General features: G+C 32.9%; 2 protein-coding genes across 2 annotated transcripts; one reads left to right on the top strand and one right to left on the bottom strand.

Annotated features, from left to right (window-relative positions):
- Window positions 1-7,393: 7,393 nt before the first annotated feature.
- On the top strand, window positions 7,394-8,738 carry LOC110687564 (uncharacterized protein PFB0765w-like). Its single transcript, XM_021864219.1, has 2 exons — window positions 7,394-7,771; window positions 8,259-8,738. Exons 1-2 carry the CDS (start codon window positions 7,394-7,396, stop codon window positions 8,736-8,738), a joined length of 858 nt encoding a protein of 285 aa, XP_021719911.1.
- Window positions 8,739-13,654: 4,916 nt separating this feature from the next.
- On the bottom strand, window positions 13,655-16,155 carry LOC110687563 (protein FAR1-RELATED SEQUENCE 5-like). Its single transcript, XM_021864218.1, has 5 exons — window positions 14,816-16,155; window positions 14,521-14,715; window positions 13,947-14,453; window positions 13,784-13,810; window positions 13,655-13,670 (listed from the first exon to the last, which is right to left on the bottom strand). The coding sequence occupies exons 1-5, from the start codon at window positions 16,153-16,155 to the stop codon at window positions 13,655-13,657; spliced, it is 2,085 nt and encodes a 694-aa protein (XP_021719910.1).
- Window positions 16,156-16,862: the final 707 nt, after the last annotated feature.

Here is a 16,862-nt window from a genome sequence, read left to right as displayed (position 1 = left end):
TGATCCGAATGAGAACCGAACCGATTAAAAACCGATTTTTTGAAACCGAAAACCGACCCGAACCACATTTTAGTAAACCCGAAACCGAACCGATCCGAGTAATGTTAAACCGTTTTAGAACCGAACCAAATCTAAACCGAACTGGAAAGGAAACCGAACCGAAAATAAACCGAACCGTTTCTAACCCGAAACCGTTTAAACTGGCATAAAACCGTTATAAACCGAACCGTTATAAACCGAACCGTTTACAAACCGAACCGTTTACAAACCGAACCGTTTACAAACCGAACCGTTTACAAACCGAACCGTTTATAAACCGGACCGTTTATAAACCGAACCATTTATAAACCGAACTGTTTATGAACCGAATCCTTATAAATCGAACCGTTTACAAACTACTTACTACTAGGAGTGGTTATTGGGTGGGTCAGTGTGGGTCGATGCAGATCATTTACGAAGTGAGTCGGTTGCAGGTCAAGATGAATATTTAGCGGGACATAAATAATAACCAATAACTCGAGATAAAAAAAGGAACAACATATCAATATGTAATGTGACTAAAACTATTAATACTTGTTCTATGAGATTAAAACATTTTAGCAATGAAGCAACACAATATATATTAAGCATCACTAGTTCACTACAATACAACATCCATGTCTTCTTAATTAGATGCAAAACTTTCATCTATCACTTCTTTACCAATTTCAAGGACGTCTTCTTCAATATCACAATCATAACCACGTAACCAATTTTGTGTGGTCACCAACGCCTCAACATTCTTAGGCAAAAGCGCACTCCTATACTTGTTTAAAATACGACCACCCATGCTAAAAGAAGACTCTGAGGCTACCGATGTAATAGGAATGGCCAAAACATCCCTAGCCATAACAGCTAATATGGGGTACACACTACTTTGAGATTCCCAATATTTAAGAACATCGTACTTCTGCCCTTCATAAATTGGTTGTCGAGGAGTACACAAATAAGAATCAATCTCCATCGATGGCCGATTTGATGTGTCATCCTCCTCATCATCATCATTATCAACATACTAGAAAAGTTCAAACAAAATGCTTTTATTAAATAATAAAATTAAAACATAAAATTATTAATTTTGTAAACCACAATAATCAGAAATTGATTACCTTGAATATATCATCATCCAAGTGACTATTTGAATTTTCGATAACAGCTGGGATGGAGGGTGGAGCATTTGTACTTGATGTAAAACCGGAAGACAAAGAAGAATAAAAGTTATACAACTCCAAAAGAGCATCTTTAATCACCTTCGCCTTTTCAACACATGCCTCATCAACATAAAGCACTTTTAACATCTTCATCACTCGAACAAGCTTATAACGAGGATCAAGAACAATAGCAATTGATAGGATCAAACTATATTCATCCCAATAGCCCTCAAACTTTTCAAGCATAACTTTTGCCATGGGTGCAAGTTTAGGATCTATATGGGCTTTACTTATTGTGTGCTCAATTTTTAAAACACTAGCAAAATACAAATTTGCAGTAGGATATTCCGAACCAGAAAATAACACAGTGATTTCATGAAATGGCTTTAGGAAATTACATATTTTAGTAAGGGTATCCCATTCATCATTCGAAAGTTTGAATTCATAACCTATAAACCTATCAATAACCAATTTCAAGGCTTCCTTTGCTTCCAAAGCTTTACGAATCATCGTATATGTGGCATTCCAACGAGTCACAACATCAAGACGTAACTTTACATTAAACACACAGTTAACCTCATGAAGAGCATGCTCAAATTGAGTGAGTCTAGAATCTGAAGAATCAATATATTTACAAACCTCACGCAATTTTTGAACACTACTATCAACTTCTTTTAAACCTCTTTGAACAATAATGTTCAAGACATGAGCTGAACATCGAATATGAAAAAATTTACCATTACAAGGAAGAGGAGAAGTCAACATTAAATCTTTCTTCAAAAGGTTAACCATAACATCCATGGATCGAGCATTATCAACAGTCATTGCAAAAGCTTTACCCTGAAGGTTCCACTCCCCAATAAGTTTTAACACAAATTTTTCTACCTCAACACCAGTATGAGGAGGACCACAATATCTAAAATTCAGAATTTTAGACCTAAGACACCAATTTTTATCAACATAATGTGCCGTTAAAGTAAGATAACCTCGATTAGTACATGTTGTCCACAAGTCACAAGTGAAGCTAACTCTACCTTCAATTCCCAAAAAAGATTGCAACAACAAAGACTTAAACTTATCATGCTCATCAATACAATGTTTCAAAATAGTGTTTCTACACACATGATTCACGTTGGGGTTCAAATTCGTAAAAACTTCCCTAAGGCCATGATGCTCCACAATACTTAAAGGATAGGAATGCAAAATTATAGCTCTAGCAAGCAATTGTAAATGACGTGTTTGATTAAACAGGAGCTCAACACCACTTTCATGATTTCCAGGATGGTGTGGATTTTTATTCATGCATGTCTTAGTATGAGCTTTACAAGTTGAAGTACCAGCATTACCTGGAGTTTTATATTCATTACCGCAAACATTGCATCGAGCATATTTTATCGGAGCAAGACCAACCATCTTATCAAAAAAAGGTGTAATACCTCCAAACATCTGATGTTCGTCCACGCTTACTACCACTAGTGGTACGTTGAGTAGAATCTTGATTCTGAACAGTAGAATCTTGATTCTTTACAGTAGAATCCTCATCAAAACCAATAAACTCTTGCTCCATTGCTGAAAAAACAAAAACACAACAGTATAAATCAAGTGAAAAAAAAGGCAAATTAAGGGCAAATAAAAAAAAAATAGGCAAATTAACACAGCAGCTCCGGACCTGCTTGCTTCAAGCAAAGCACACCAGCAACCTAGCCCAGCAACAGACAGACAACACAGCCCAGCTAACACAAGACGACAGAAAAAACCACAGCTGCAATACCCTAGAAAACCAGCAGCAACCAACCCCAGCCCAGCCTGCAGTAGAGACATCAACTAGGACAGCACAAACCATGGCCAGAAAGACTCTGCTCTGAACAGGGCAGAAAACACCCAGCAGATCCTACAATCTAGCCTTGTACATCTAGCAGATCTGGCCAGACATTAGAACAGCAGCAGCACAGGACAGACCCTAGCTAGTACTACATGCTCTAAGCTGAGGTAGTCCATCTACAATTCAGTCCTAAAATATACTAAACACTATTAGACAACTCCTATCTGAATGCACTTGCACTTTTGCAACAAAACAAAACCCAAACTTAAATCAAAAAATCCTGCTAGCATTCAGCATTAACCCACATAAACAGAAACACTAATGAGAGAACAATGCAGCTGATAAACAAAGGATAGCATTCAGTATATTTGAAGACTAATAGAGCATTATAGACAAAACCATACATTTTAAATGCTCAACAAACAGCAAACAGTCACAAAGGCAGACCAGCAACAACACAGCAGCCTGAAAAAAAAACCAAGCACAATTAATAACACGAAAAGAAACCACGAGCATGAAATAAGGTAACCAAATCAACTCAATTGTTGCTCATGGTACTACAACCACAACCCTGATCAGAACTGAGCATAGCCAAAGGTGGTAAGGCCAGAACACCTCACAAATAGATATAACAAAAAATGAACAACAAGAACAATAAAATTTAAAAATCAGAAAATTAAAATGAACAACAAGAACAATAAAATTAAAAATTACATGAACAACATCAAAAAATCAGAAATTATATGAACAAATCAGAAATTATATGAAATTATATGAACAAATCAGAAGTAAAAATCAAAAAATAAAGACATGCAAATCCTGCAAACAACGAATCAGCAACATAAAACCGAAATGAAAACAAAAAAATTAACATAAAATTACCTTTGAGCAGTGACGGCTTGAAGGAGAGGAAGATTTGAAGATGGAGAACTGGAGAATGAAAAAAAAAACGAGAATGGAGAGATCGAAAAAAAAAATCGAAAAAAAACGAAACGAAAACAAAAACAATTAACTAAAATTTACCTTTGAGCTATTGAAGGCTAAGAGTTCAGAGCTTGAGAGTTGAGAACTTGAGAGTGAGTGAGGATTCAACGCTTCGATTTGAGGATGAAGAAGAAGAACGGTGAATGCTGTGGAATGAAGAGGATGAATGAAGAGGATGAATGAAGAACCTAATTGCCTTTCAGTCTTTCACAGTTTCACGTTTCACTTTTTTTTTTCTCTTTTGCATAACATATGAACCACATGTTTATTTAATTATTAAAGAATCAAAATATCTAAATTCTAAATCTAAAATGTGTTTTTCCTTTTGGTTTTTGAGGGAAATTTCCCACCATATTTTGTTGAAATTGTCAACCAAAAAAAATGAAATTAATTTCCACTTTGTAAAAATCAAAATTTTTAATTTTATTTTAATAACATTAAACAAACTTTTATACAATTAATTAATTACATGACTTAAAAAAAAAAACTAATTACATTTCTCGATCCCGATAAAACGATATTCACCTTCATAATATCAGCTTTTATAATTTTTTTTAACACACACATTAAAATATTAAGTTCTTTAAATTATAAAATGTGAATCGGTTAGCGTGTAATTTCTAGGCGTTGCGATTAATAAAAAATCGAAAATTGTTCAATAAATAATGATGTCATATCTTAGAGAGTTAGAAGTACTACGGATTTGTTATATGGTTATATTTATATCAGTTTAGCTGTACCTATAAGCAATACACTTGTAATCGTGTAAACTTATAAATGATATAGTTGACTAGTAGATTAGTACATAAATACAAATTACTTAATTAGATATGAGTTATGTCTACATGAGTGATTGACTAATATGACTATATGAGCAATTGTCAATTTAGCATAGCTGCATAACAGATTAGCAGCGTACTAGACTATCATACTCGGTAATATACTAATACCATTTCAGTATTTGATCTACTAGACTCAAGTTAAAAGTTACTCTTTCTGATTAACTTGTTAGTCTAATTAAGTAATTACTAATTACTAATTAGTGACTTAAGCCTTAAGGGTAAACCAGTAAAGGATATACAAAAATATAATAATCTTATGTTTCTCATCCCTTTATACTAATAATATCTAACTATGAGAATATGAGATGGTTATATGTTATGTATCTGTATAATCGATTGAAGGAATCAACATTACCTTCTTCTTCATTAATGTTTTCTTTCATTATACAAATCAAACTACTCTGTAATATCTTCATGTATAACTTTATGCAAATATATAATGATAAACGAGTCTTAATTATCAGTCTTGTTGACTAATTAAGTATCGAATACCAAATTGCAAATTTCGATGTCACAACAACTCATCAAATCATGATTATGACACTATTAACTAAATGATCAAATCAGAAGCAGATAATAATCTGATAGTAAAACAATAATACATTAATGCACTAAACTTTTATAATCTACTTCATAATAAACTAGTAAGATCAGTATAGCTAAACTTAAATCATAACATGATATGTATTTATAAAATTAATGAGAATTTGCATATAATATGATGCCTCAATATGAAGTGATGAAGTCTCGGCTTGATATAAAACTTGTTAACTAGCAAAAAGTTAGAAAGTAGTACAAAATTTTTTGAAATCAAAAACAGACTCGAACCGTAATTTAGTAAATCTGAAATAAAACCGATCTAAATAATGTTAAATCGTAGAAGAACCAAACCCGTGAACGAACCGAACCAGTTATAACCGAACTAAAATAAAACTAAACCAAAAAACAACCGAACCGTTTCCAACCTGAAACGTTTGAACCGGGATAATAACCATTTACACCGAACCGTTAACAAACCGCAACCCGTCTGCACCGAACCGTTTACTACCTGGAATTTTTATAACCCGCACCGTTTACAAACCGAACCGAATTTAAACCGGGTTAAAAACCATTTACACCGAACCGTTAACAAACCGCAACCCGTCTGCACCGAACCGTTTACAACCCGAACCAAATTTAAACCGGGTTAAAAACCATTTACACCGAACCGTTAACAAACCGCAACCCGTTTGCACCGAACCGTTTACTACCCGGACCGTTTACAACCCGAACCGAATTTAAACCGGGTTAAAAACCGTTTACACCGAACCGTTAACAAACCGCAACCCGTTTGCACCGAATCGTTTACTAACCGAACCGTTTATAACCCGAACCGAATTTAAACCGTTCAAGAATAAACCGAAACCGAACCGAACCGATAATTATTTAAACCGAACCGAAACCGACCCGTAAGACATTTGAACCGATTTCAAACCGACCCGATTTCAAACCGAACCGATTTCAAACCGAACCGAAACCGAACTGTCAAACCGTTTTGACAGTGCTATATATACTCCTTGTATTGACATAAACTCACTGTTAAACTTAACTGTATTAGGTGCTACACTTCAAAGGATTTAAAAAAAGCAAATACTTATAAAGAGAAGGCTTAAGGAACTAAAACCTTAAGAAGGTTTATAAAAGTTTAGTGTATTAGGATCTAAAGTTAGATTGATATGTTGTGAATTAGGTTGTTTGTTCTTGAATATTTTAATTTTAAAAGTAAATGTTTTAATATCTTCTAGTTTAACAAATTATTATTGGAGCCAAAAAAAGAACAAAAGCTGAAGTTAAAGATAGCAATTATATATGAACAAGAAGAAGATAAGAGTGAAGAATCTGATGGATCATCAGAAGAAGATTGAAAAAATACAAAAGCTCATTTAAAGAAGAAAATGAAGCCTGACAGTTCAGATAAGGAGGTACAAGAAGTTATAGAGGTTAAAGAAGGAAGTGACGATGATGATGGTAATCTGGACATCAAGATTACACACTGCAGACCAAATGCAGTATTTGATATGATCAAGGATTTCAGTGAGAGACAGAGATTAGATGTCATAAGTGTTGGATTTGGAGGCTTGCTTGAACTAAAATTGACAAAAGTTTCAACAAAGATGCTTCCATGGCTTTGTCGGCATTTCGAAAACAGTTGTATGCTCAAGATTGACATGATGAAGGAGTTCTTTGTAAGTTCCTATGATGTTCAAGATGTTTTCATGCTTCCAAATGTAGCAGAGAACAAGTTGACTTATAAGTTAAGGAAGAAACCTATAGCAAACATGGTGATTCAAAAGGAATGGAAGAAGAAGCTAGGAATTCCAAATAGCGAGGACATCTTTGTGAATAATTTGGAGAACAAAATAAAGAGGTTCTTTGTGATGTATGTTTGCAGCACATTCTTGGCCCCTGTTGCAAACAGAGTGATAGATTACAAGATAATCAACTATGCAGACAATGTAAAAGAAATACGTAACCTAGATTGGTGTGGTTATGTACTCAATAACTTGTGAAAAGCAATGGGGAGCTTCAAGAAAAACAAGCATAAGGAATCAAGAACAGGAATTAGTGGATGTGTCCTGATTCTTCAGATTGTATACTTTCATCACCTTTCATTTAGAGGGCAGCCTGAACCAACAACATTGCCCTTGATCAAACATTGGACAGATGAGAAAGTAAGAAAAAGAATTGCAAGTGAAGCAAAAGCATCATTTGGTCAAGGAGAAATCCAGAAAGATGTGTATCTAGTTTGTAGAAAAGGAGGTCAACAATCATACTTAGGTGATGTTATTAAGACTGCATATAGGAATTTTGCTGACAGAGAGAGAAGATTAGTCTCTTTCAACCTTCCAGATGGTGTTATGACATACAATGAGATACATGAGGCTGCATATGATGTGAGTATTTTTTTCTAGCTCCAACTTGTATTATTCTAGTTTGCAAAGATTTCTTGTATATTGACTTGTTAGGTTCTTTTATATTTACTTTGGTATGTATTTTGCTTTTCTTTGGCTGCTTCTGCTCTGCCTCCTGCTGCTGCTATGCTATTTTGTTAGAACATTGCTGCTTGCTATGTGTTTGTTAGGCTTTAAGTAAAATAGCTTACAAAATTGTTTAAGTGATAACCTTGAAAAGAATAGTATAACTAGTAGCTTGCTTGTAGGAATTAGAATTAGTTACTGATAAACCCAAATTTACCATGGAGATTGGTCACAATTTCATATGTTATATTTATTTGTTCTGCTTCTAGTAGTAATAATGTTTAGTAAAAACTAAACAAAAAGTAAATAAAATACACTGCAAAGTAAATAAATTAACTTTTAAAGTAAATAGTATTATTTATCAAGAATATTGTAATAATAAATTTTTGTTATTTATTTGAAGGAAGTTGAAAAAGATCTGCTTTTTTGGGCTAGAGATTCAACACACTTTTCAATGTTACATGTCGAGCGTATAAACTGCATAAAAGACAGGATTAAAAAGCAGAAAGTGAATTTGTCTGCATCAGATTCTCAACTATTTTCTGAAACACAAAAGCTAATTGAAGACCCTAGAGTGCAAAGGGCTATTGATGAAATAGTGAAGATTTACGATGATTTGAGAGATGTATCTAATGAGTTTCTATCAACATGGGAGGAGCAACATAAAAATCCTGAAACTAATCCAGATTATGATGGAGATAATCAAGATGGTGCAGATGCTACTTTAAATTTTATACATGATGATATTAATCTGGATGATGAAAATGAAGAATCTGAAAAAGAGGAGGAAAAGGAAGAGGACAAAAACGAAGAGGAGAAGGATGAAAATAAAGAGGAGAAAGAGGAAGATGAGAAGGAGAAAGAGAAAGATGAAAAGCAATAAGAGAAGGAAGTTGAAGTTAGTGTAGTAGTTGATGCAAATATTGCAAAACAGCCAGTTGATGGTTATGATATTGATGAAGAACCAAATGAAGACCTCACTAATTTAGTAAGGCCGATCACTAAGAGTATCCTAAAGGATACTGTTGTTCAAGAGAAGCAGCCAAATGTTACAAAGAAAGCAACAGAAAAAACAATTGAAACTAAAGTAAGTTGTTAACAAAAGAAAGTAAATATTGTATAAAAGTAAATACAAATCAATTAAAAGTAGATAGTGTATGATTTCTTTGAGACTACATTTGTTGTTTTATTTTAGGTGTTGGTGATAAACAACATGTTGCAGAAGAAACCATTGTGCTTAAGAACATTCACCAAGAGATCGCTTCAAAGATAAACATCAACGTAGATTGTGGAGAAAAAGATGTTGAAGTTAATTTCGTTTCAAAATCGATGAGAAGCAACAAATCAAAAATGAATGAAATGCCAGAGTTGTATCAAGTAGTGGCTGATTACTGCTTTGTGAAGTACAGTGCATTCAAACAATAAGTTATGAAATTTTTTAATTTAAAAATATTCTATCTACTTTAGTTAATATTTAATTTACTTTATAAACACTTAAATGTGCACAATGAAGAGCTTGTGAAATATGAAGCTCCTCTCATGATAACAAGGGATGACACAGTATTCCTAGCTCCAACTGCCCCCCCCCCCCTCAAATGATAAAATCCAATATAGTTCAATGTTGGTCATTTCTTATGAATGATTCACGATTGAAAGAAGATTCATCATGCTTTTTCTTTGGCATTAACCACAATGTAAGCGTTAAATTAAATGTTTAGCTAAATACATAATTAAATGTATATGATCTAATTAAGTAACATGTTTTATGTCCTCATTAATACACAGAGGCCTCTAGAGCTGTCTCTCATGTCACAAGATCCTTCCCAGCCAACTCCAAAAACAGATGAAAAAGAAATATCATCTCCTTTAAAACTCGTGGCAGAATTGAATTAGGCATGGTATGATTGGATGTGCCTTTGTGATGCAAAGGAGAAAACACTACAAGAAAACAGCTTAATTCCGACGGAAAAATCCCGTCAGAATTTCGTCGGAAGATGTCTGTCGTAACAGCCCTTGTCGGAAAATGGACGTTTTCCGATGAAAATTTCGTCGGAAGAAACCTTTCCGACGAACTTTCCGACGGAATAACGTCTATCAGAGATGATTTTGACTTAAAATGAAAGTCCGTCGCAACATTCCGATGAACTTATTTCCGTCGTAAATGGGAAGGGTTCCGACGAAATATTCCCTCGGAATATCTTCCCTTCCGGCGTACCCTACGGTGGTGGTTGTGGTTGTTAGGGTTTGCAAGATTTTAAAAAAAATAAAATAAAATAAACCAAAGCCTTACCTGCACCGGCGACGACCAGGGGCGGCTGGTGGTGGAGCCAGAGGCGAATTCCCCTCCTCCTTTTCTCCTTCTCTCTTTCTCTTTCTCCCTTTCCCTCTCTTCCTCTTTCTCCCATTATTTCTCTTGTTTTTTCTTGCTGGGTTTTCGTCGCAACGAGGGCAGAAAATACAAGGGTTTTTTTTTTAATTTGCTGAAGGCTTCTGACGGAATTAATTTCGTCGGAATTAACCTGTTCCGACGGAATATTCCGTTGGAAATACTTTTCCGGCGGAATATTCCGTCGGAACAGGTTATTTCCGAGGAAATTAAAATCCGTCGGAATGATACCTACGGATTTTTCCGTCGGAAGGTTCCGATTCCGACGGATTTTTCCTACACATCCAAATTCCGCCGGAAAGTTTGAAATTATCGAGGGGATTGAAGTCCGTCGGAAGCATTCCGTCGGAATTTAACCTTTTTCTAGTAGTGAAATTATGACAGCTCAGTTGGTAGGTTTTATTATTCATGTCAATTAAACTACATTGTAGGGCATTATGATTTTGAATTTGTAGACTAATAAGTGTAATTTTAATGACATATCTTTGTTCCAATCTGTCTAAGTAACCACTATAGTTTGGTAGTGGTTAACTTGTTGAAAGAGATCATTCAATACTTGGATAACAACGAGTATGATGACAGGCATAGGCCTTTCTACAAAATTCTTGCATCTCTTGTGGTAAGATTTTTTAATTTCTCAAAAGTAAATTATTATTAATATAAAGTAAATGACATTACTATTAAAGTAAATAAGTTTGTATTAAAAGTATACATTATTATGCCTGTAAAAAGAATATGATAAAATATAAAGTAAATGATGTTCTCATTAAAGTAATACATATGTTATTTAAAGTAAACTGTACTGTAAATTTGTTTTACTTATATATTGCTTTACAAATGTTATAGGTGGAGGAAATGTCAAACTTCCTGAAGAGAATTAATCATGAAAAAGCTGATGAAATACTAGATTATGAGTTTGATGAAGTTAAGTTCAAGTGGAAAACACTAAAATATACTCTTGATTGTGGTTTTTTTACAATGATGCATATGATGTGTTTTACTGGAGACCCTTTTGATTCTGACCTTGATTTAGCAAATAGGAGAAAGGTGTATCGCGCAGAAATCTGTGTTGCACTTGCTTTGGCAGAGATGGAAAAATTTCCAAGGTTCATAGTAGTTAGAAAACTTGAGCAAGAGAAAGAGCTGAAAGATATGATATATGTTTTTGATTTCTTGAAAACACACAAGGAAGTAATGGAAAACATGAGCTTGAAATGTAACCAAGTGATTGACTACTTAGCAATCAATGATGATGAAAACGTTCCAAACAAGAGGTATGTGTTATACATGCAAATAAACTAATACTCCTGTTGCATTATATATTAAATTGTTTGGCATAAATTTAATTTAACATTACAGCGAAGTAGTAGGTTGGTTTGGAGAATCAATTGAAATAATAAGGGAAGATTGTAACACTTTGCTCAATGAATGGAAAGCTTCAACTAATCTGATCACTGCTTGGTCAAACCACCTCAATAACAATGAAAAGCAAAAAGAGAGGTCTGAAAATGACATGGTCAGATTCTTCTTTGGACTTGACTTCATGGTAAGTTTTTTTACCTTTACTTTTATAATATAAAACTATGTATTGTATAAATATGTGAAATAAACTTGGGAATTATATTTTAGGATGCTTTAATTATGTGTTTGAATGCACATGAGAAAAAGGGAGTAATAAGTCTGCAAAAACTATGGATTGATTGGACAAAATCACAATCCTTGGACTTGGATGCAGCTGAATGTGTAAGATATAGAATAAATATTTAACGTAGAAAACTATATGTTTAAAGTAATAAAAAACAGCTTTAAAGTAAATATGTGTACATATTTTTTATGTGCAGGTATTTATACCTCTGAAGCAGGAAGATCATTATTTTCTTGTTGTCATAACTTCAAAAATGAAACAATTGATCATTTGGACATCACTTTATACGAGAGCACTGACGAATATGAGCCTGTGCAGAGTTTTATCTTAGAAACAGTAAAGCATAAATAGATTAACAAAATGTCATTAAATTCATTTTTCAATGTATCATATTACATTAATATTCATTCCATTGTAGATCATACAAATGCAGAAGTTGTTTAAAAAAAGAAAGCATCCAAAGGTAAATGATATGTTGTCCTACAAGCTGAGAATAATTGAACTTCCATTCCAAAAATAAAGACAAGAAAATTACTCAGGAAGCTATCTAATGCTGCACATGAAGGTGTATGATGGTGTTAATGGGATAGGATTGGGAACCATAGAAGAGGTAAGTTATTATAATTATTTCTGAAGTCCTTAAATTCTTTAAGTTATATGGATTACTTAGAGCATAATTTATTAAAAATAAAGTTAATCTTTTGTTTTTTTACAGGAATTTCAAATATTGACACACCATCATATAAAAACAGTACTTGACCTACTTCTCAATGATAACAATCAAATGCAAGAGAAATTGCTGACAAATGTTAAGGATTGGGAAGAGAAGAAAGCACAAAAAGCATGTGAAGAATTGTAAATGTTTTTAATAGATTTGAATATATCATAGGCATTAGAGTACTTTAAGTTGTATAGTATTAATCCAAAACATTAGTTTGATGGTTTAAGTAGTATGTTTGTATGAAGAATACATATTATATCTCTGAGTTAAAGTAGTAGAATCATTCTGTGTGAAAAATGGTGCTAGATATAAAAGTAGAAGAAATCAATCAAAAGGTAAATGAAAATAATGTTAAAGTAACAGGAACTCAGTTAAAAGTAAAAGAAAAAAGTTTAGAAAATGAAGTCTTTTTGAAATATGGTGTTCGATTTTAAAGTAAGGAAAAATACTTTTAAAGTAAAAGAAATTACTCCAAAAGTAAATAAATTATCATTAAAGTAAAAGGAACAATTTAAGAGAAAAAAAGTTCAAAATATAGTAAAAAATATGATGTTCGATTTAAAAGTAAAGGGAATTAGTGTTAAAGTAAAAGACATGAAGTTAAAAGTAAAAGAAAAAAGTTTAACAAATTTTGTTACCATGGGACCATCGGGGCATTTTAAAAGATATTGTTATAAATGTGGTCCCATGCTATTTTTAGAAATGTGTCAAGTATTTTGGGACGGATGAAAATGGAAATCGTGCCAAGTATTCTGGGTCGAAGGGAGTAATATAGGATATTATCTTCAATTTTGTAAATAAGAAGGACATTACATGATAATACAATTCATATGATATATTATTCATTGTGAAAGGCAGGAAAAAACAATATTATAAAGTAAATGAAATATTTCATAAAGTTAAAGTATAATAGGTAAAATTAAATAAACTAAACTTTATTTCTACAGTACAATTACTTAGAGTAAATGCAAAAATATTACATAAAAAAAAACATTAATATTTCTTCAGTATGTCTTGATCTTGATCTTCCAAAACATCTTTAAAGTTTCAAGTATTATAATAACTGCACAAAAAAAAACATCAGAAAATCAGTGACAGATTAAAGTAAATAAATTACAATGTAAAGTAAATAAATTTCAACTTAAAGTAAATGAGAAAAGTACAAAGGTAAAATACCTAAGAGAAAAGTAAGTATAATAACACCTGCACAAAAATAAAAAGTAAATCAAGTTAAATGTTAAAGTAAATGGAACACATGTAAAAGTAAAATACCTGAAGAACTACTTGTTTGGACAGTTTTCGCTGTCATGTAAAACACTAGATTGCCCACAAACTCTACAGGTTCTGCCCTTTTTTGGATTTTTCTTCAGAAGCTATTTCGTTTGCACTCTTCAACCGCTTTGAACTTCTGGCAGAATCTTTATTAAGACATTGATTTGGAGGCAAGATGTTTACATCTACTTCATTTGACCCAACCAAAACCTGAATATCAGCATCTTTCACCTCTTTTGAACTAGTTGCATTTTCAGGATTATTCTTTGTCAGCATCTGCTCTTCAAATGAAGATAATGTCCTAATAAGCTCAGATAAATCATCCTTAGGTTTCTCAGATAAACTCACACAACTGAAAATCTTGGACCACACATCACTCACCAATTGCTTCTTCTTATCATACTTAGAAGCATCATCCAGAACAGCATTTATGGCTGAAGGTTTCTTCAGAATGTCTTTTCTCCAACAATTCATGATATAAAGATCAGGAATTTCACGTACAGACTTGCCTTTCATAATAAACAGAATGTGTCTACATAAGATGCCTTGACTCTCAAACATTTTACAACTACAACTGCACTCATATGTGGCCAAGTCAAAATTTACATCAAATTTTTCCTTTTCTCATGATCAACAATTACAGAAAACTCCACACCATCTCCATACAGAGAAGTACAACTTTCAACACCACATGACAAACAGGTTGCTTGGCATTTTTCTTGAAATCATAAAATTTGGTACGACTGTAAACAACAGCAGCGTGCTTTTCTAAGTGTAAATGAGTAAGCAATTGAGGCTCAGATTTATTAAGCCTGTTCAACTCATCCTGTTCATGCCTTTGAGCATCAAGAGCAGTTTCATAACAGGCAAAGAATTCAACACAAGTCACATGGGGATTTATAAAATTACAAAAAAAAACTGCTTTCACCTTCAGACCTTGAAGTAGAATGCAGTAACCCACCCATAAACAAGTCCCTGAAATATGCAGGGATCCAAAGATGCCTAATCTTGAACATGTATGCAAACCACTCATGATCTACAAGGTCAAATTCCTCCATAACACTGTTCCAGCAATAAACAAATACATGGGGATCAATTTCTCTATCCCAAACTACTGCACTTAGCTTTTTCAAGAACTCAGTTTCATTACAAAACTGAGTTCCAACCTTTTCAGGTACCTTCCTCATTATGTGCCACATACATAATCTGTGTTTAGTCTTGGTAAAAACCTTTTGTATGGCAATACCCATTGTAGGGTCTTGATCAGTGATTATGCAAAAGGGTTCTCTTCCCATACACTTCAAAAAAGTTTGAAATAGCCACACAAAAGATTCTACATCTTCTTTAGATAATAAAGCAGCACAAAATGTAACACATCTCTTATGATTATCAACTCCAGTAAAAGGGCATAAAACCAATGAGTATTTATTTGTATCATAGGTAGAATCAAAAGATAAATAGTCTCCAAACAATTGATAATCTCTTCTACCAATAGCATCAGCCCAAAATACACATGTCAAGTGCCTACTTTCATCAACACAATAATCAAAATAATAACCCCCTTTACTACTTTTCACTTTTTGTTCAAGGTTTTGAACAAACATTGCACCATTAGCATTAGAGATATAAACTTTCAAGTCCCTAGAAAAAATTTTGAAGTCATTTTTACTACCCCTGACATTTTTAAACCCACCACAAAGTTCTTTCATGATCCTGTAAGACATAACAACCTCTATATTTAACTTTGAGTCATCAAAAATAAACTTCTTATGAGCAAAATTTAAACCAACTTCATATTTAGTAACATGCCTAGTAATAGGTGTAGAAAAAGGGTGAGAATGAGACTCATAAAAAGAGTAAACCATATACTGCCCACCATTACAAAACCTAAATTTAATCTTAGCAAGACATCCAACTCTCTTCACAGTCTTTTTCCTTAAACATACACCTTCAACTTGTTTACCAGCTTTCTTGTTATTTGTCACATACCCTTCTTTGCTACATAATAAATATTTAATTACAATAACTCCTTTACCATTACTAGAACCAACCTTAATCTTATCTACTTTAGTAGTACTAGAACGGACTTTAAATACACACTCATTAGCATATTTGTAATAAAAGGCAATACTATCTCCAAGACTATCAAATTTCATTCCAAGAATAGGTTTGTTTTTCAAAGAACAACCTGGGATATACTCTTTATCACCTCTATAATTATAATATATCCTAGGAAGCACAGGCTGAGTGGGTGTTTTGAAAATTCTTACATTCATATCTTCATCAGTGACAGCAGCGAACAATGCTCTACACTTTCAGTCATCTTCCCGAAAAGTAAATGATCAAAGAAAAAAGTAAATAAACAATAACAAAAAGTAAACCATTTAAAAAAAGTATACTAATAAAAACTATTAGTGGTATACTAAAAAGTAAATGACTTAAAGCAAAAAGTAAATAAAAAAGCTCAAAAAGTTAAACAAACTAAAAAAAAAAGAAGTTATAAGGATTAAGCAAATTAATAATGAAAAGTAAATGACTCAATGAAAAAAGTAAATTTAAAATCACAACAAGTTCTACTACTTGATTAAGACCAGCCAGCCATATAGCAACTCTATACATAACCACTACCATGAATTGGGTAAGTAAGTGTAAAAGCCCTAAATTGGAAATAAAAAAACCCTAAATCGTAAAAATAAAGCCCTAAATCAAACACTAAATCGTAGAAAATAAATCAGAGAACAATTAATAAGTAAAAATAAACTAATTGATAAAAATTACAATAAAAACCCTAAATCGTGAAAATCGTAATGACATAAACAATAAAATCAAAATAAACAACGAAAATAAAAATAAAATTAGAAACACAAAAAAATTACCTCAATGAATGACAAAAATCGAAGAATACGAAGTAATTGAAGATCAAAATCGAAGAATTTGACAAATCAATGAGCGCAAGCGAAGAGTGCTGATCGCGAAAAATCGC

This window comes from Chenopodium quinoa, unplaced genomic scaffold (assembly GCF_001683475.1).
Source record: "Chenopodium quinoa cultivar QQ74 unplaced genomic scaffold, ASM168347v1, whole genome shotgun sequence".
Lineage (NCBI taxonomy): Eukaryota > Viridiplantae > Streptophyta > Magnoliopsida > Caryophyllales > Amaranthaceae > Chenopodium > Chenopodium quinoa.
The sequence above is the reverse complement of the archived record's forward strand: the minus strand, read 5'-3'. Positions and strand labels throughout refer to the sequence as shown.

What these genes read in the sequence shown, in the direction of transcription:
- LOC110687564 (XM_021864219.1), top strand. Translation starts at nt 7,394, where the DNA reads ATGGGGAGCTTCAAGAAAAACAAGCATAAGGAATCAAGAACAGGAATT. An exon ending in TACATGAGGCTGCATATGAT is followed by an intron (nt 7,772 to 8,258) that starts GTGAGTATTTTT and finishes ATTTATTTGAAG; the next exon opens with GAAGTTGAAAAAGATCTGCT.
- LOC110687563 (XM_021864218.1), bottom strand. Translation starts at nt 16,155, where the DNA reads ATGAATGTAAGAATTTTCAAAACACCCACTCAGCCTGTGCTTCCTAGG. An exon ending in GAGATGGTGTGGAGTTTTCT is followed by an intron (nt 14,454 to 14,520) that starts GTAATTGTTGAT and finishes ATATGAGTGCAG; the next exon opens with TTGTAGTTGTAAAATGTTTG. An exon ending in TCCAAAAAAGGGCAGAACCT is followed by an intron (nt 13,811 to 13,946) that starts GTAGAGTTTGTG and finishes ATTTTTGTGCAG; the next exon opens with GTGTTATTATACTTACTTTT.